At 33.9% G+C, this 21,750-nt stretch overlaps 2 protein-coding genes across 2 annotated transcripts in view; both read right to left on the reverse strand.

Moving 5' to 3' along the window:
* LOC149417457 (neurobeachin-like protein 1) overlaps positions 1 to 21,750 on the reverse strand; it is a 238,637-nt gene that overhangs the window by 45,399 nt on the left and 171,488 nt on the right. The gene's annotated exons all lie outside the window — the stretch shown is intronic.
* On the reverse strand, positions 5,989 to 7,579 carry Cpr64Ab (Cuticular protein 64Ab). The gene is made up of 2 exons (XM_089640312.1): positions 7,524 to 7,579; positions 5,989 to 6,899 (listed from the first exon to the last, which is right to left on the reverse strand). The coding sequence occupies exons 1-2, from the start codon at positions 7,533 to 7,535 to the stop codon at positions 6,546 to 6,548; spliced, it is 366 nt and encodes a 121-aa protein (XP_089496438.1). The 5' UTR covers positions 7,536 to 7,579; the 3' UTR covers positions 5,989 to 6,545.

The raw sequence follows: 21,750 nt of genomic DNA on the forward strand, positions 1-21,750 counted from the left end.
AGCCAAAAATGTGTATATTCTTGGTATGCCTTATATTGTAGGTAATAGGCATTAAAATCGCTCGACAAACGGAGTCTAGAAACGTTCGATTTCAAGCATAAAACCAGTTTTTATTTATTTTGTAAATAAATTTATAAGAAAACAAAAAAGTTAATCAAGTGAAACTGTCACAGATAAACTTAGCTATAATAATGTATTTTTTAAAAGTTGTTTCCTTTACGCGTTCATACATTTTTATTGGAAAAAAATATTTTTTTAGTAGTTTTCATTTATATTTTTTATTGAGTAATTTATTATTTTATTTGTATTCTACTCAAGCGAAGCGAAAGGAAAACCTTCAATTTATCTAAAGCATATTTTTTGGTGTTCATAATGCACACCAATTCTTTATAAAGATTAATCAAAATAGCGATTTAGCATTAAACTTCGCCTTAAAATATTCCTCCGTTGCAGAAAAAGGTGCACCAAACTTTCGTATTAGTAAGTTTAAGAAAAACGACAGCAATCTAGTAAGGTGTTCACAAAACACATTTAAATCATTTACAGTAAACAATAAATTATTCTTACTTTAATGTAACATTATATACAATCTATGTAGGTTCTGTGTATAAGGAAATATTTATTTAATAATTGAAGTAATTTTACTGTAAAATAAATTTAAAAAATGTATCGGCGTTATCGATTCGACGAGGGTTTATTATCAAGGGTTAAATAACAGAGTGCATTGGAATTGAAAAAACATATCGATTTAATAATGTATTACAGCTTTCCATTTGGCGCCAGGTTTATTTCAGTCAACAATCAAAGGATTTTTACTATATGAAATTAAGATAAAATAATATAACACTGCCATTTCGGTCCTGATATCTACCGGTCGATTTGAACCGACAATAACAGAGCATACAAGTTAGGTAAATGGAATGTATCACGTCTGCACTTAGAAACGTGCTCGATATATTTAACCTTATCGAAAATCAGAAAACATATAGATGTAGGTACCTTAAAAGTATCTGAGTTGCTTAGCCAATAAACAAGGTTAATTATTGACTAGATCATAAACCAAATAGTTATGGTTTAATAAATACGTTTAAAAAATTGTAAAAATTATAAAAAATACTAATAATCCAATTAATTTGCTATCATAACCGTTATTTAAAAATCCGTGAAATCACGGGATTTTATAAAACCAATTTTGAAAAATACAATATAAATAATTTTCTGTTAAAAATACTATAGATATGTACCTATTTTATCACTGGTCTAAATTCTTAACACAGTCAGTTTCAATTATGAAATTGACAATTCAAAGCAAATTTGAGTCCATTGAAACAGTTTTCACAAAAAATTGAAATTAGTACGATTGATAAAAACATCTCTGATCACAAATCAATATAAAAAAAAATTAACACTAAACATGTATTTGCTGCGAATTAGTCAGTTTCATAGAATTTTAACAATTCATCAAATTTCAAAGTAAATTATACAGGTTATGTGAAACAACTGGCCAATAATGATATAACAATAGAACTTAAACTAGAATCTTTACAGAACTTGAAAGTTAACTTTAAAAATTGATGAATTGTTAAAATTTCAAAGTTAACTTCAAGTTCCGTGAAAGTTCCATTCAATTTATTTTATTATGTCATTATTGGCCAGTTTTTTCACAGAAGAAAAATAATAACAGATCTTGAATAGAACTTTTACGTGAAACAACACGTCCTTGGTATTTAACAGTGGAAAGGTGACAGATACTCTCATTGCGGCTTTGGTGATGCCACCACCCAGTATCGAAACATTGCTTGAAATGGATTTAGCCGTATTTGGTGACCAGATCTAAAAAGCCAGGTACTTCCCAAACTCTCTCTTTCTCATCTCCTTCCTTTACCCACCACCATAAGCCTCACAATAAAGGTATTTAATTTGATTTGACTAACATATAATAATTTTGTCAACTGAAACAGAAAAAAATATTTTGGATTTTTTTATGTTTTATGCCTGCAAATCAAGTTGAGTGATATTTTGACTTTATATTTATTTTTCTGCAATTGTTTTAATAGTCGTTTCCTGCACTATTTTCATGTATAATTTCGTAAATATTTTTTATAGATATGTATGTAAAAGCCTTAATAGGCGTGAAATAAATAAATATACCATAGTTCCACTAGCTTCGGACAGTTGAGACTTATGTGCAGAATTCAAATAAGACAAAACCTACAAAGAAAACCTAGCACAATGAATAAATTACTGTAAATTGTTGCTTGAAATAGATTTGGCAGTGTTTGGTGACCAGACCTGAACAGCCGGGTACTTTCCCACCTTCCTCTTCCCAATCTCCTTCCCCTCCCCACTACCTCCAGCCTCACAATATACCCCAATTGGTAATGCCACAGTCTCATTGGCTCACATATAAAAATAGTGTTGAGCAATGGTAAAGATACGTTAGGTCAGGTTAGGTTAGGTTGCGTTAAGTTAGGTCGAATCGGTTTATGACTTTGGTATTGATCAATAGTTAGTAATTACCGTTATGATTATAATTATCGAACCCAGGGCAAAATACAAGACACACATTACATACAAGTGGTCATCAAATGTCGTAACTTCTTGTAATCAATTATCAACCATAATAATTATAATGCAATACTCAGTCAAGACTATATACATTAAATATATTAAATTAAATTAAATATATTACTACATAAATTAAATATCCCTGTCGAAGACTTAAAATACAATTTCTTATTAAATACTCTAAAAATACATACATTAGAAAGAGACGTAAAATAAACGATTTAACGTTCTTATTCAAAATACTTAACTCTAAATTCGACTGTGAAATTGACTTGTGAACTCCTGCAACTTATAAACATACATACACCCACAGTAACAACACGACAAAATACAATATTCTACAGCAGCACACATAAGCGTAACTACATTGCCCACTCTCCGATACAACGACTTCAAACCATGGGAAATCATTACTTGGGTGATGTTGACATATTCAATACCAACATGGCAAGTTTTGTGGATCATTTAAAACATTTATTTCAACAATACTCCTAAACACATCATGTAAACCTACAAATAGCTGTAATTTTCTGTTTTTGTTTCTTGTGTTTGTATGACTTGTTGCATAGCTTTTATCAAATGTAATTTTATTCTTATTTTTTATGTTTCAAAGTATCTGTCAAATTAAAATTATACTGCCAACCATGTAAAAGCCCTCTGGGCGTTAAATACATAAATAAATAAAATAAAAATAAAGACAAAATTAATCATCGAGTAAGTTTTTTTCGAACAAGAGTGGGAAGGAACAAGAGAAAAACTCTACACATAGTTTATAGGCATGCTGAGTCTGTTCTACGGGTATTTTAATGTGGCCTGCTCAAGGAGCTAGCAGCACTAACCCTTGGTGTACGTGCGTAAAACTCGACGGACACAAGCGGAACACCCGTTCACATGTTGGCTTCGTGAGAATGGGTCTTTTCTCTGATTCATTTTTGTGTTAGTCGGCTCGTGTGTTGAGCGAGCTACCGGCATCTGTTTTACTCCTTCATACAATCCGGGCCTCTTCAAGATCCACATTAATAAGTCCCTTCCTACACCCCATACCTTAACCCGCCTCCAAACGCTGTCCAACCAGGTGGCGACATAGTTCCGTGTCTTTACACTGTACAGACAGGGGCGCTCGTGTGAAGTGTCACATAAAACTCCTCAAACACACCTATAAAAGTGCTATAAAGTTATGAAAAATGATTAAATAAAAACTAGGTTAAATAGGTTACATATGTAACTATTTAACATCGTTTTTGTTTTATCACTTTCCATAACTAAGTAAAGACACATAAAATCAGGCCACAAAGGCTTTGTCATGGTAACACAGAGATTCTGAGTTCGATTCCTGATTGCGACCGTTTTTTTTTAATTTTCTGTGTCTTGTTCTGTGTCATGTTTCGTTTCAATTTATTAGTAACTATTATCTTTTTCTTCAATGAAAATATTACATAGATGGTTAGAACCGTCAAAATTTATTCCAATAAAATTAAATAAGTATAATTATCATTAATATCAAAACTACAGCCTAATTATTGAACCACGCAAACACCTCATGAGTTTCAGCAGATACCAGGCGCACATATTGAGTAAGCGGCAATGGAAAAGGATCAAGCCACACATACCTGTGTAAAAATATAAGTCAAAGACTACATTAAACTATCTACGGTTACAAACTGCTTTAATTAAAGACATCGACGCGCGGTCCACGGACAGAATAACTAAAGAAAACATTTTATAATGAAGTCAGCTGGTATTCGTGGTATCTGACATAATCGTTGCTTGAAATGGCTTTAGCAGCGTTTAGTCACAAGGTCTGAATAGTCAGGTGCTTCCATATGTCTATCTTTTTCAGCCTCTCAGCATTCCCAAAATCGGGTACCTCACACTCTTGGGTCACATTCCCATTGACAACGGGCAATCATAATTCTTGTGCGGTGGTGAAAATTAGAGTTGTAAAGAATTAACTTAAGGCGATGCACTACGTCGTGTAATATTTTAAATTGAGCCGCTATCAATAACAACCCTTACGTAGATGGCGATAAGGTTTAAATTCCCGCTTAACACCATCCGCCTGTTTTGATTTATGCAAGAAAAAAAACATGGCCAAAAAGTGCCTTTTATTTTATTTTGTGGATGTTCAGGCATAAATATTTAATTTTTTTTCGATCATTTTATAGATGATTTAATTTGCAACATTATACAACAAAATCATTAGTGAAAATGGGTTCGTAAGTAGGAGATTTCGAACTTTAAAGCAGTTTTCATAAGCCTTGTACATTATTTTTTTCTGGGCTTATAAAAAGACTTATTTAAAAAATACTCGATTATTTCAAAGGCCAAGATGTATTCAACTCGCAGTATTTAATTAAAGCATCTGAAACATTTCTAGGCGACCAAATTTTCAAACCAAAAACACATGATTTTGCATTACTACGTATGGCATCGCCAAGTTTTTGCAAGGTTTGTTTATGAAAAACTGCCAGCTAGGTTATATATTTTTTAAATTAACTCCACATAGGAGGTTTAGGTGAAAATAATTTCACTCATAGCTTATGTCATATTTGGGAATGATGTGTGGCGAGTCTTTTTGAGCAGAAGAAGGAGTGAATATATTGTGCGAGAGAGGAAATACAGAGGCCGACAAATCGTTCCACTGCCGAGCTGTTGAAATTAAGAACGAGTCGTAGAAACAACTCGTTCTCATGTGACAAATTTCAACCATGTACTTGATAAATATGATGGGCGCGCGTTTGGCGTGTTTCCCGACCGTGCACCGATGCAAAATGGAACAATAACGCTAATTCCTAGGTGCATCATCCATTGTAATACCGGTAAAACAACAAGTTATAATTTTCTTCAGTAATGATTTATTACTACAGATGTCGACACACATTTCAATAATAATTACTACGAGATAAAGGTTTCTCGTAATAAAGTTTCAATTAATATGGTTGTTTATTTTCTCGACAGTTGACGACGTAGAAATGTAAATATCATTGGTTTACATCATTTGATAATGTGTTTCATCAAGTTCTGTGCATTTAAAACATTGATCAATTCATGTTGACCTCTAAAACACCTTAGGAAAAGAAAGGCGAATCATTGAAAGCTTTTAAGAATCAGTAGATAAATAAAATCGGTATGTTCTGGCGCTTGATTGTACATTACGTTTGGCTGGTTGAACGATTTCATCGTTGAGTTAATAACATAAATAGATCAAAACACTAATCGACTGGACATTTTATCGATTACGGTGTGATCGATTGATTTTAATTATAATTACTTGGTTATGGAGAAAATGTATTTACTCTTACTGGATATATCAGTTAGGCAACTAATGTCTAACTGTAACAAATAATTTATAAGTCGCAATATAGTCAAGAGATGAAAAGTATTCATCAGATTTAACAGATAAAAATAAGTTAGTTTGAATTTCAAAAACATTTTTTAATATCATTATTACGTATTTTGCATATCACATAAACATTTTATAGGCTAAACTTACATAAATGAGAAAAACTAACTATAATAGGATGATGAAAAAGAATCAGAAGAAATAGAAAAAAAACAGAAAGTGCGATGATGGAATCGGAGACTAGAGAGTGAGTAGTGTAAGTGGCTTAATTAAGAAAGAAATAATGATGAAAAGATTTAAGATGGAGAGGACAGAAAATAGATTGAATATAAAGCAATGGCAAGATATAAATGAAAATGAAAGAAATCAGATTCAAGACATTGACATGACCCTATTTTTGGTTAAACTTAAGATATGAACTATAAAAATCAGATTAAGTGACAGAAATGAGATAAATTCATGAGAAAATAGATTAAACAATTGAATACAAACTCATAAAAGAAGACACAAGAGTGACAAAAAGCGTGAAATGAGGCGTATTTGGAAAAAGATGATCATACACATAGTTACAAATAGGTCTAAGCTTAAAACTAAAGTCTTTTATTGTACTGTCCATTTGAGTAGCGTGATGTTATCAGCCGATCACCCTGAGTCCTGCTGGCACAATGGGAGCGGGAAGGACTGCTCTGGAATGTACAAGCGGTCCCCTCTGAACTACGGCGTTGAATCCATTGATGGGATCAGCGGTGTAGACCACAGTCCTGATCTGACCGTCGGGTTCGACCAGACTGTAAGATCCCTTAACGACTCCTCCGTTCCTTGTCTCTTCCTGGCTCTTGCGGTCACCGGTGATGGAGTCGTGGACGTTGTACGCGAAGGCGTACTGCGGGAAGGGATCGTTCGGGTATGCCACAGGGGCGGGACCTAGGACCTGAGGTATCAGGCCGCACTCGGCGGCGACGGCCAGCGCTACCAAAATGGAAACTACCTGAAAAGATAACAATAACGTGAAACGATTTGAGTAAAATAAAGTTGACATAACAAATCGTAACTACTTAAAAACTAGAAAAAAACTACTGCTGCATAATAGTTTCAAATTCACAACATGATTTTTTGTTTGATAATAATTGTATTTCTTGAGGAATTTCTGTAAAGAATATAACGTTTCACATGTTTACTATGGTTGGAGGAACATTGTGCTTGCAATAGAGTTATTTAAAACAAAATATAGCACAAGAATTAAAGAAATAATGCACATATTAAAAAGCAATTTTCGAACTAATTGATATAAGATCATACATGAGTAGGCAATATAATGAGGTTTATTTTAGCCTGTCTCACCAAAATGTTTTCTATGTTGATACAGAAACATTTGAGAATGTAAATAAACAATTTAACAGCTACATAAATGTTGACCATTAAGTGGATTAAATACAAAGATCAGCTAAAATAATAAGGTTCTGATTTATTTATTTCAAAATCTTACCCATATTGTTAATGCGTCCTTTAGAACTCACTAATGGAAGAAATTAAATCATTTCAATTTGGTTCAACTGAAAACCAAACATTATATTTATTTGTATTAGTTTTAATTAATTTGTTTTTGGCTTACCTTGAAAGACATGTTGGGGTTGTATGGGAAGTAGGGTTGACTGTGAAAGCACAGGAGAGTGTATGAATTGTAACAATGCGAAGTTATGCTTTTATAGTGAAATTACGGCCGATTACAGCACCGATATAGAAGACCCTGCGAAGAAAGAAATGGGGCCTCCTTGAGGACGATCCTTGCATAGTAATCGAGCCAAACAGTGAACGGAGTTGATCGCAAACCATCAAATTGGAATACCTACTGCGCAGTAGAATGGGTAAAAATAAAGTAATATATTATGCATATATATAACTCGGTAAAAAGATACGGAATAAACTATAGCATTCTAGATGTACTTGACAATTTTCAAGATTTACCGATTCTCAAATTTTAAGATAATTTCGAAAAACATTATTTAGGTACTCGATAGTAACCGAACATCCCTGCGTGGTTTATGTCCTAATGACAGATTTCTCTACGTGTAATGTTGAGTTTTTAGATCTAATGTTGCTATAGTTATAAGACGAAGCTTAATGCCAAATCACTATTTTGATTCATCTTTATAACGAATTGGTGTAAATTATGAATACCAAAAATATGCTTAGATAAATTGTAAAAAGGTTTTCCCATCGCTTCGCTTGAGTAGAATTCAAATAAAAAATTAATTACTCAACAAAAAATATACATAATATAAATGTAAACTACATTTTTTTCAATATAAATGTATGAACGCATAAAGGAAATAATTTTTTTTATAAACAGTATTATAGCTAAGATTATCTGTGACAGTTTCACTTGATTTTGCTTTCTTATAAAATTATTTACAAAATAAATAAAAACAGTTTTTTGCTTGAAATCGAACGTTTCTAGACTCCGTTTGTCAAGCGCATCCGTTTTAATGCATACCTATTACCTAAGATATAAGGTATACCAAGAAAATACACATTTTTGGCTTGTAGCTTCCTCTTAAGGCATTGTATACTTTTTAAAAGTACGCTTGCTGTGAAATTGATAAATAGATATTATAAAAATCATATAAATTACTACAGATGTAGTAGAAAAAATGGAAGAAATAACATAAAGATTTACCTGTTTTTTAAATATAAATAATCGTTTCACGTTGGGTTTTAAAATAATACATTGAACCCACATAATGCCTCGATTCTTGAAAAAATTGTAAAGGTTTGTTTTTAGACTATTTTTATACTCGTTTGTTGTTTTATTACATTTTAAGATACGTTGACTGCACTTCAAGTAATAACAGTTTTGTAAAGCTCTAATTTAAACTCTATTTAAAAAAGAATATAAAAATGCTTTCAAAATAAGCGATACTAATAATAATGAAAAGATCGGTTCTCGACCCATGGCCAGCGGATATGCCACTACACCTGATTTCTTAGCAGTGTGTACCTATCCGACAAATTAATCGGCCGGTAGAAAGTGAAATATTGCAACGACATTTGGGACAGCAGGGGAATGCGTAATGTATAATCACCCATTCATTAGTCCTTGATCAAAAAAGAAAATAATAATCATACCATCGCGAAATGTTTTCAAGGTGATAGATAAAATATTATAATCAGTAAGGAACTGTTTGCAAATCGAGGCTAGGGGGAAACAGCTGTCAGGAATAATGATTATTAAAGCAAGGGTCTAAGTAAAATGTCACATAGTACACAAATATTTGCATGGAAAAGATGAAAAACATCAGGATATAAAAATAACAAAGGAACCTAAATACTGCTCATATTTAGCCTTACAATGCAATCACTTTATAGAATAAGGTCGGGTGCAGTTGAGATCGAAACTAGTAGGTAATAAAAAGGGATAAAAAAGATACATTTACGTTTCAATTAAATATAATGCGGCACAAAATATACAATAATATGCTTTAATTAAATAAAATGAAGCACAAAAAGATACATGTTTTAATTAAATCGGTCATACCCACGCAGACAAAGACATAATAAGTTTGACTAAATAAAATGGAGCAAACAAAGATACATGTTTTAATTAATTAAAATGGAGTACACCTACAAAGATTTTTTTAAAATAAAAAGAGGCATATAAAGCATTAAATAAAATGGGCCATACAAATATAAATGACGGTATCCGTGGTCGAGGGGTAAGACACTCGACTAGCAAGCTGAAGGTAGCGGGTTCAAATCCCGGCGTTCGCAAGAAAATATTTATTTGAATAATTTTACAATTTACTCATTTCAAATGGTATAAAGTATATTTGAGGCACGTTCCAGAGTTAAAAAGACACTCTCAGTACCGCCCTGGTGTAAGACCATCATGCAGAATTGAAAAGTTGCTTGTAATGGCTTTAGTCGTGTTTGGTGAACAGATTTGAATGGCCAGGTACTCCCCCACCCTTCTCTTCTCCATCACCTCCTACTCCCCACTACCTTCAGCCTCACAACATACCCCAATTGGGAATGCCATAGTCTCACTGGCTCCGGGCGGTTGGGAACATTCGAGACTATTGTGCGGAATTCACATTAAAAAAAAATTGTAGAAAAAAAAAACTGCGGTAGAGCACTGGGAGAGTGAGGAGTGAATTACGTATCGAAATCTGAAATTTTATTATGTTTGGTTATATTGGAAATCCAGCTACAACGTTGTCATTTTCGTATCTAAAATGGGATTTTTAATAGAGAGGTTTTCGATTGGTCATAATTTTGGTGACCGGATAATTCATCACATCTTTAAAAAGTTATATTAAAGTCATGGAAAGTGATGAAACAAAAACTTTATTAATTGGGTTAAGTAGGTTAGGTTAGGTTTAAAAAAAATCATAGTTTTTAATGACTTTATATCACTTTTTAAATGTGTGTTGAATAGTCACTGTGTTGACTGCATGGAACCATAATTTTTTGTGAATTTTATGGTAACAAAACTGTTTCGTTGCTGAAAATGGCTTTACCTACGATCAAGACCAAAACAGCCAGATACAATTCAACCAACCACTTACTCTTCCCTTTTCTCGACTGTACTACATTTAGGACGGGTTGTTTCGGAGAATTTGAACAATTCATCAAATTTCAACGTTCATTTTCGGGTTTTGTGAAAGACTTATTCAAGTTCTGTTTTTATATCATTGTAGGCTAGTTGCTTGACAAAACTGAAATAAAAACAGAACTTGAAAAAATCTTTCACAGAACTTGAAATTGAACGTTGAAATTTGATGAATTGTTTAGATTCTCCGAAATAACCCGTCCTTAGCCTTACAACACTTATTAAATCGGGATGCCGTAGTTCAACTGGTCCTGGTCAGATAGGACTTTTGGACGAGGAAAAAATAGAAACAGGCTCTGATTTGGGTGATATTTCTTCATCAGATTTTTTTTTTTAAAGAATTTCGCCATTATGACTGCCTAGAAACTTACACAGATCGTTGTACTTGGTGTTTAAAAAAAAGGACTGGTGTTAAAGACAGGTTCCCTGTTCTCATATTTCCAAAAAGGAAATTAAAAGCCGAAATTAGAAAAATAAAACGATAACTATTTTTAATGAAATTCAGGAGAAGTATTATGTACTAGATTGGTATTTGCAGTACAAATAAATACCGCCATAATGTATGGTTATTGAGAAATCTAGAGTATTTTCTTTTAATGAATATCTATGAGTTACAACACCTCCCAGCGGTCTGGAGCCAGTGGAACTATGCCATCCCCAAGTGGGGTACGTTAAGGGAGTGCAAAAGGAAAGAAAATGGAAAAGATGAAAAATTGGGAAGTACCTGGCTATTTAGATCTGATCATCAAACATGACTAATGCCATTTCAAGCAACGTTTCAGAATGTCAGATGTGTCAGAAACCCGATGAAATACACTGCAATGCTGTCCGAAACGTTGGCTAAAGAAGGAGGTAGCTCAACACGGCATAATACCTAAAAAATTAAATCACTATAACATCTAAAATTAAAGTATTAATTAGAATTAATTAAAATTACTAAAGCTCTCAGATAGAATACTTGTTTCTGACTTGATTTTCATTTTTAATTTGTTAATAGTAATATAGATAGCCCTGATTTATTTTGAGTAATTACCTTACATATACCAAAAAGAAACACTCGATCAAAAAATATTTTTAATTGCAACAACAATATCAGAACTAGCAATACTTTATAAGAAATGGTACACGTGGTCAACTGCACGGAATTTTGCTAGAAGAAGGCCATTACAAACCATAAATAATGATATACATATCACAAGTTTGCATAAAATATAATATGTGTATAAATGCTGGAACAAATCCAGAAGAAATTCCTTTATTAACCTATCCGAGGTTCATGCACCATATAGACTTACTGACGCAACAAATAGATTTAGCCTAAAAACCAAAGGTTATGCATATATCGCAATACTTAGTTTTATTATAATTCATAACTCTATTGACAGCCCATTCCTATTTGAATGCTATGGGTTATACGTGCCCTAAAACTTAGCCGTAATCGTCGCCATGATTTGTTCAAGATACCACACGGTAGAACAGATGTTGTTTAGTATTGAAACAGTTTTGGATAATACCTACCATTTTTCCCATCATATACTATCATACCTACTATCCATTTCCTTCCTTAAAAACAGCCTTACCCACATTGGAAAGAAGAGGATTTGTTGCATTGTAAATTGTCGCAAGTACAACATTCGTATTCGTGTCGTGTAGCAAGAAGGTGTAATCGTCGTGTCCTCGTCGTATATTCACATGCTTATCTCGTTTTAGAGGAAATTTCACCCTGTGAACAGTGCAAGTTCGTCGAGAGCCCTATTGCCGGGATTCATGGGAATTCAAGGTAGGCTGTTTCCATCATTCCACATTTTCAGCTATTTTTCAAACCCAATTGAATCAGCTTTATACTGTCGTAATCTTGTGGATTTGATTTACAGTTCATTTCCGTGTAATAGAACACGTTACAGATGTTCTAGCACAAAATAGCATAAAAAGAGGAATGGTGCTGTTGAATGAAATTTCTGAAACAGTGGATGTATCTAATTTGTATAGTTATCTTCCCAGATGTTAAGAGTATCAGAATGAGAAGATTGTACTGTAAATGTATTGATAATCTGTTGTACAATAATATAAATAAATAGACAGGCGTCAAAATAAGTATTATCTGTACAGTAGGGGTTCACCTAGTTAAACCTATATCAAAATCTACATCATTCATATTGATATCAATTGCTCACAAAAATCCGCCTAATCAGGTCTATAAAAATAACATAACTCGTTATTATTGCACTTGTAAGAGTGCATTAACTGATTGCAGGTTGCAATAAATGGCTTTAAAAGGTATTTACAACCCAACCCAATGTGTGCATATGGAGTTACCCACACTAACCAGTATTTTTACTGCGTTCACTTGCTCCAGTTCGTGAAGGCCGCAAGTTTTCTTTAATCTACGTAGTTTTTCCGGTCAAGAATGTAAATATCAAATGTGTATTATCTAATTTAATAACACGCCCTCAGTTGGTTATATGTTCTACAACTCTCAACTCAGTATAAATATCTGTACAAAGTATCGCAGCAGTTTAATTCAGAGTTATCTCGTAAAGCACAAGTTCGTCACTTGAAATATGACATATTTTTGATAATAATAATTGGATAATTTGTATAGTGCCTTTTTGTAAAATCACATCAAAGGCGCTACATAATATTCATTTTATTAAATAACTAATTTAATCATTGAAGAAGAAGATAATACTAAAGAAAAACATGAAACAGAACAAGCAGAAAATAAAAAAGGTAACGGTCGCAACTGGGAATAGAACACTTCAATACCGGGACAACGTCTATAACCACTCGGCCATTGTAACCTGATTTTTTTCGGCATTTTTGTTCATCTCATATTTGAAGCACAAAAATACCGATTTCTTTCTTATTCAATGACTAAAAAATCAGGTCACAATGGCCGAGTAGTTAGAGGCGTTATCCCGGTAAGACAAAGAACCTGTGTTGGATTCCCAGTTGCGACGGTACATTTTTTATTGTGTCTTGTTTCTTTTATATTTATTAACATTATCTTCTATTTCAATGATTAAATATTAAAATAAATAAATTAGTGTATCCTTAAAAACAATAAAAAAGTTATTTCAATAAAATTTAGTAGCTAATCATCTCGCAGGAGTAGGCAGAGGAGTTGGGCCGCCGCACAAAAACCTACGTATCAGAACACACATATTCATCTGTTATACTGACTCTCGACATGACAGGACACAGATAAAAAAAGTTAAAGGTCGCAACTGGGACTCGAACCCAGATCCACTAGTCTTACAGGGACTAGAGTTTCTACCAATTAATTCAGCTTTGCCTCCCTTGGTAAAGTCTACAGTCCCGGCAAGATTACAAGGATCTGTGTTCAACTCCCTTTTGCGACCGTTAACTGTTTATATATATGTGTCACCTCTTTATATGTTCACTGAGACTTGTTGATATTATCTTCTTCGATAATAAAATAATTTTACCATATGATTATTAGGTTTGTATGCTTTAATAATTTAATGCTAGTAAATAAATTAAATGAAACAGTATCTATAGGCATTTCGTATACGATGTCGATAACGATAACATCAGAGAAATATCCTTTTATGGACCTATTGTATTTGGTAACTTCGCAACTGAAAATATCAACCTTGGATAATACGCTATTGTAATTATTGCATGGTCTGTTCAGGCAAGAATTCTGCTTAAAGTTCGTTTTACTTTGATCAACCCTGAACATTATAGTATGAATAAAAAGAAGAACAAAAAAGATAAAAAAGATTTTATTTAATTAATTGCTTGCATATTCTTAAACCGTTTAATTAACACAGCTATCTACGCATTCACACCTTCAAAGACGTCAAAAGGCAATTCAATATAATTTTTCTTGACACATCGCTGAGATTCAAGCAAAAAAGTTGATAGTAAGCATTTCTTATTAGAAATTTTAAATTCCTGTCCATTGCTTCGCGACTCAATTAAGGTTAATTACAATACCAAACACATCAATTGAATGCGTGGCAATTCTTTCAGAAATCATATAAGGCAAGATTACATATTATAAACAAATAACTGACGTTACATGTTATGGTGAGCATTATGACTAAGGTTGAGAAAGGGACGCTTAGATGGTTTGGAAATGTAAATTAACGAGGATATGAGGGGAATATATGACGTGAATTTGAATGGCAGAAGAAGACGCCCGAGGAAGAAGATCAAGTGAACCAGCCACGTAAAGAGTCAGAATAACATAAGAGTATGTATATATATTATTATAGATAGATTCCCCAATCTTAACAAACGGACTGCAATCTTTAGAGCACAGGCGTCAGGTAGGTATGCTGTCCTTGTTCTATCGGTATTACAATGGAAGATGCTCTGAGGAACTAGCGTCATTGATCCCTTCGGCACCGGTGCGTAGTAGGGATACACGCCAAACGCGCGCCCAACATTTGTACACAGTTGACATTTGTCACATGAGAACGGGTCGCTTCTACGATTCGTTCTTAAGGCCTTCCGCGACGGGCGAAAACGGATATACATTAGTAACGCGGAAAGCTAACCGAAACTTGAGAGGTAAGGCAACGTCAACAATATTAAAGTCGGCCGACTTAATCTCAACGGTTTACATTTCGCGGTTTACCGTGGAAACCACCGAGGAAGACATCAATGCCTACCTAGCAGAAAAGGGTTTGGAAGGTACTAAGATTGAAAAAATCAAGCCTTTCCGCCCTACGCCTTTTAACAGCTTTAAACTTTCTGTCAAAGCGATCGAAGTAAAGAGATTCCTGGCAGAAGAACTCTGGCCGGAGGGAATTGTATTCCGAAAATTTATAGAATCGCGCATATCAACCAAACATCAAAATGACAAATAACAATTTAAGAATTATATCCGTGAACTGCAGATCAGTTCGCAGTTCTGTAAAATTTATACATGATCTTTGCGAATCACACGATATTATATTGGTTCAAGAAACGTGGTTACTCCCTACAGATATTGACTTCTTATCACATATACACCCGGATTTCAACAGCTTGGGAACCTCTGCCGTTAATATCGCCGATGGGCCACTCCTAGGAAGACCGTACGGTGGAGTGGGGATAATCTACAGACAAAATTTAAGGGTTACCGCAATCCCAATGCATAACTGTCGGATGGCCGGACTCGAGGTTAGTTTGATTACTGAAACATTAAGTATTTTTACAATCTACATGCCAACTTGTTCAACTGACAACTTTGGGGAATATTCTAACTGCCTTGCCTCCCTACAAGCAATAATTGACGATAAAGATTACATTAACACAATTATTATTGGAGATTTCAACGCTAATCCCGACTCACTCTTTGGATTGGAGCTAATCTCTTTCTGTCAAGAATTTGAATACGTATGTGCCGACATCGAATTATTACCTGCGGATTCTTACACCTATATCAGTGACGCACACAGCTCTACCAGGTGGTTAGACCATTGTCTGGTAACGAAAAATATTTTGAAGCAAATTGTTGTTATTTTGAAGCAAAATATTTTGAAGCAAATTGTTGATATGAAAATATATTACGATATTGATTGGACAGATCACCGGCCTCTCGAGCTGATCTTACAAACAGATGGAATAGCAACAACGGAAGTATTTACATCTGAGTTGAGGGATCCAGCACTATGGAATCCGAATAATATACTCGATATCGGAAAATATAACTCTTACTCGCAAACCTATCTCGTCAAAATCAAGTCAAATAAAACATTTGCTGAGGATGGTGGCAACCCTACACACGCCAAAATAAAATACCTATACGGCAGTATAGTAAATGCTCTGCGTAGCAGTGCCATTTCTGTGTTTACTAAGCGTACTATCCAAAAACATAAGCAAGTATGTGGGTGGAATGAATTTGTAGCGGATAAATACGATGAATCCAGACAAGCGATGCTCACTTGGATAACTAACGGGAGACCAGGCGAGGGTCCTGTCGCAGAGGATAGAAGGGCAAAGCGTGCTGCCTTTAAAACAGCACTAAAACAATGTCAAAATAACTCGACTCAACTCCAGATGGACAAAATAGCAGGGGATCTAGATAATCGTGACTTCAAAAAATTTTGGAACAATTCAAATAAACTGTTAAACATGCGTTGTAAAATCTCGTGCAACATACACGGAGAGACGAATCCAGAAGTAATTGCAAACATTTTTAAAGAACATTTTGCAACTACCACACCGACTATCGACTCAAGTGAATCACATTTAACTGCTTATGATGATATCGATCTCACCATCACAACTAACATGATAAAATCGGCCATTAGTAACATGAAATCTGGAACGTCTGCAGGGCATGATGGTTTAAGCACCGAACACGTCAAACATGCAGGGGCAACGATTATGGGACTTCTGGCAACACTGTTCACCGACATCATAAAGAGTGGCTATCTACCCAAAGACATGACGAAGACAATTATTATACCGATAATAAAATCCAAACTGGCAGACATAACTTTACAGGAAAACTACAGACCGATATCCATCGCCACGGCCATCGCTAGAATATTTGAACGAGTTCTCTTAGATCAAGTCGGATACCATATGACAACGAAAGATAATCAGATGGGTTTCAAGAGAGAATGCTCTACTGACTCAGCTATATTTTGCGTAAAAAAAACGTTAGAATACTACAGGAAGAAGAAAACGACAACTTACGCATGCTTTCTGGACCTTAGTAAGGCATTCGACAGAGTTTCCCACTCCTTATTATGGAAAAAACTAAAGGAAAGAGGGATACCATGGAAAGTGGTAAAAATTCTCGAATCATGGCACCGTCAGCAAGAAAACCTTGTTAAGTGGAAAGACGGATTCTCAGAACCCTATTTCTTGAAAAGCGGGGTCAGACAGGGAGGATGTATGTCCCCAGTACTGTTTAACCTATACATGGACGAATTAACCCACAGATTAAATAATGCTGGAGTGGGCTGCCACATCGGAGGTCTATGTGTTAATAATATGAGCTACGCAGATGATATGGTTCTGATGGCACCGTCAATACGGGGGATTGAGAATTCTCCTGAAAATCTGTGAAGAATTTGCTCACGAAACCAACATGATCTATAATGCGAAAAAAACAGCACTGTTGGTCATAAAACACGGGGAAGGCCCAAAAAACATTCCCCCTGTCTTTTTGAATGGTGAGATTCTGAAAACAGTAGAAACCACAAAATATCTAGGACATGTCATCAACAACAAGTTAACGGATGATGAAGATATTTACAGGCAGAGGCGTGTACTGAGTATAAAATGTAACATGCTCAGTAGAAGATTTGGGCTCTGTAGTCCACGAGTGAAAAGGACGCTCTTCATAGCATTTTTCACCACCCTGTACACATGCGAGCTCTGGGCTAATTTCAAGAAAAGAACAATGGAAAGGCTTCGGGTGCAATATAACAACGCTTACTGATTGATGTTCGGACTCCCCAGGCACTGCAGTGCCTCCTCTATGTTTACAGAAGGGCGAGTTCCAGGATTTGCAGCTCTGTTAAGAACCAGGATTGCAGGACTGAGGGGGAGGATAAACCATTCCAGAAACATTCTTATCATAGAATCCCGTCTGACTTCAGGATCGAGCATTGAAGACCATTGGAGAAAGATACTTGCTCCCACAATCTTAGATCTGATGGATTCCCGTGTTTCTCTGGTTTAATTTCATCTTTAATTTAATTTTTAATTTTTAATCCCTTTTTATTTATTTTACTATATGTAAATATTATCTGTACTTATATCCTCTATGAGATGTGTGGGATTGCACTAACCTCCCCACATCCTGGAATAAAGAATTTATTATTATTATTATTATTATTAAGTTCAACAGCTCGGCTGTGGAACGAACTGCCGGCCTCTGTGTTTCCTCCCTCCTACAACATGGGAATCTTCAAGACCCATGTTCACTACTTCCTCTCCACAAAAAGACCCTCCACACAGCATCCCCAAAGATGACATAGGCCCTGAGGGAAATTATTTTCTTCAGGGCCTCCTGTGTGGAGTTAATATAAAAAAAATGTATGAGACGATGTATAAATGTAATTGAAGCGAAGTGTGTCTGTCAAGACCACGTAAAGAGTCAGAATAACATAAGAGTATGTATGAGACGATGTTTAAATGTAATTGAAGCGAAGTGTGTCTGTCAAGACCAAAGTTATCGTAACCTTATTTTTTAGTCGTTTCATATAGTAATAAAAAATCATAAAGTAACATAGGTTTTTTTCAAACTGCGGTAGGTACCTTTGGTTTCATTAAATTGCACAGTTTAATTCATCTGTGGTAAATTTATACATAAAATTTGAATATAAACCGTGATTTTTTCTCTTTCTAACAACGTTCAGATCACATTTCTCACCACAACAGTAAGGGAGATACAACGATTTCTGTGATACCATATGAATTGTTCCCAAAAGCGAACCAATTAGCCTAAGAGATTAAAATTAGAAAACATTAAATAAATATATTTTGAATTTTTTTTGTACGTGTTAATGATATTAAAAATTAAATAAATAATGCTGGTTTTGTAATTAGTATATTAATGAATAAAAATATGTATATTTTTTTGTCATTTGTATATTAATGATATAAAAATATGTATATTGTTTTGTAATTTGTATATAAAAAATAAGAAATACGAAATATAATGATCTGATGTGGAAGAAATGATATCATTGCGTTAGAAAGGTACAACTAGAAAATGTTAATCGGAAAATACAATAAAGAAGAAGTGCACAAGGGCTCTTGGTTACAGTTTTACAAGTATTTTGTGACATAGATCAAAAATAACAAAACATTATGTCGATTAACTGTGTGTTTATGAAACGTTACCAAATCTCAACGCAGTTCGTAGCGTTCCAACCTCCAACTAATCCCGTCAAAATGACGTGATTATTAGTTAATTAGTCGAAAAGTTTCAAATCACAAAAGCTAAACGAGTTTTATAACGAAGAGCAAAAACATTGATTATAATAATCCTATGTGCCTTTTTCATATTATTTCAGAAAAAAATGGAACGTAAAAATATATATATTTATTACATATAAAATTCATATAATACAGAAATATATCGATTTCGTAAGTATTATCGACAGGTTGATAATACGTACAGAGGGCGTAACAGCTGTCGCGCAAAAAATAACACTAGAAACAACTAGAAAACTAGAAAATAAATGAAAACATATATATGAACACGATGATCAAGAAGTATAGATATGAATTATAATTTTTGATCTATTTTATAAATTTAAAATAATAATGTTGTTATCACGAGAAGTGACATTAGCGACGCCTACATGAAAACCGGCAAACTTAAAATTGAGTTCGATAGCTTTTGAATAAGGTTTGCGCAAAAGCTGAAAAGTAAAAGTCTTGATATTATTACGCTCGATTAAAACGGGAAAATAATACACTGCACACATTTAATCGATAGATGGTGGTTATTGTATGATAGTTAACTCAGTAGATAGGATAGGAGGTGTCTTTTCTTAATAAAATCTGGAAAAATAATTGCGATCTACATGCTTGCTTATTTGATTCGTGAAAATGTACTCACTCAAGCTCCCCGGGACATAAAAAAATATAATATATTCCTACTTTAGAGGCTGTCAAACCGCAATTTATTATTTTTTAAACGGGGATGAATATTTAAATATAATAAGCCGACAACAATAAAATACCATTCCAAAAATAGGAAACAATAAAAGTGTCCCAGCAGACAAAATTAAAGACAAACTAATGAAGTTTAACAAATTATCACAAGCAATAATTATTAGCCTGAAACACAAACATAAATATAGGGTTTTCCAATAAGAGGTGTTATTTTGAATAGCCCGCTATTTCGGTAGATGTTACTTTTGAAGCTGTCATTTTTTGACATTTGACAAGTAGAAACTACGCCATTAATAAAAATGGAACGATACACGCTTTAACAACGCATTGAAATTATTAAAATTCACATGGTGAAAATTTGGCAGAGACGGTTCGTAAAATCGAACATTTTTGGGTCGTCGTGAAGCACCTTGTCTGACCGCAATACAGAAATTGGTGGAAAAATTCGAGCTGTTGGGACAACTTAGCGATGTGAAGAATAAAACCCGTGCACGTCGCTCAAGAACAGCCGAGAATATTGCTGCTGTAGCCGAAAGTGTTGAAGAAAACCCAGGTTTGTCCATTCCTCGTCGTTCTTTAGAATTAGGCATTCCACGAACGTCATTATACCGTATTTTTCATGAAAACGTGTGTCTTAAGGCTTATAAAGTTCAGTTAATACAAGAACTCAAGGCGGCCGATCATCAACAACACCTCTAAAATAAAATAACACCTCTTATTGGAAAACCCTGTATAAGTCAGCGGTATTTATTTTTTCTCGTAAGATTTTTTCAATTTATATTTGTGTTTCAGGCTAATAATGATTGCATATAATAAATTGTTATCCTTTGTACTTTTTCTTGTAAACATTAGTCAACCTTTAATAATAAAAAATACCATTAATTTTATTTGTGTAGGGCTCAACCTGTTGTCCATACATCGATGGCTTAAGAATTTAAATATGTTATCTTTAATTTTGGTCGAAAATGAGTTAAGGCGAAGCTTAATGCCAAATCACTATTTTGATTAATCTTTATAACGAATTGGTGTACATTATGAATACCAAAAATATGCTTTAGATAAATTGAAGGTTTTCCTATCGTTTCGCTTGAGTAGAATACAAATAAATTATTCAAAAAAATATACAAATGTAAACTACTAAAAAATATTTTTTTCAATAGAAACAACTTTAAAAAATACATTATTTTAGCTATTATTATTATCTGTGACAGTTAGACTCTATTAACTTTTTTTGCTTTCTTATAAAATTATTTACAAAATAAATAAAACCAGTTTTGTGCTTGAAATCGAACGTTTCTAGACTCTGTTAAGCGATTTTAATGCTTATTACCAAAAATAAAAGGTATACCAAGAAAAAAACACATTTTTAACTACAAGCCTTTTGAGTACGGAAATGTACCAAAGATAGACCGGTCGGTGGCTGAGTTGACATCGCGTTTGGGTCCCACCCAGGCGTAGCGTGTTTAATTCCTCGGCTGACATCCATCACAACACAAGCAACATTTTCCGCTTACTGGTGGTAGTAGGAGATTTTCAAATATTTCTGGCTAATCGTAACTCTAGAATGTGTGTCTTTCTTAAAAAATTTTTTTTTTTAAATGATCCATTTTTTGGGTAAAATATTGCATCT

Source organism: Hesperophylax consimilis, chromosome 15 (genome assembly GCF_061612785.1).
Source record: "Hesperophylax consimilis isolate HC1 chromosome 15, BYU_Hcon_1.0, whole genome shotgun sequence".
Lineage (NCBI taxonomy): Eukaryota > Metazoa > Arthropoda > Insecta > Trichoptera > Limnephilidae > Hesperophylax > Hesperophylax consimilis.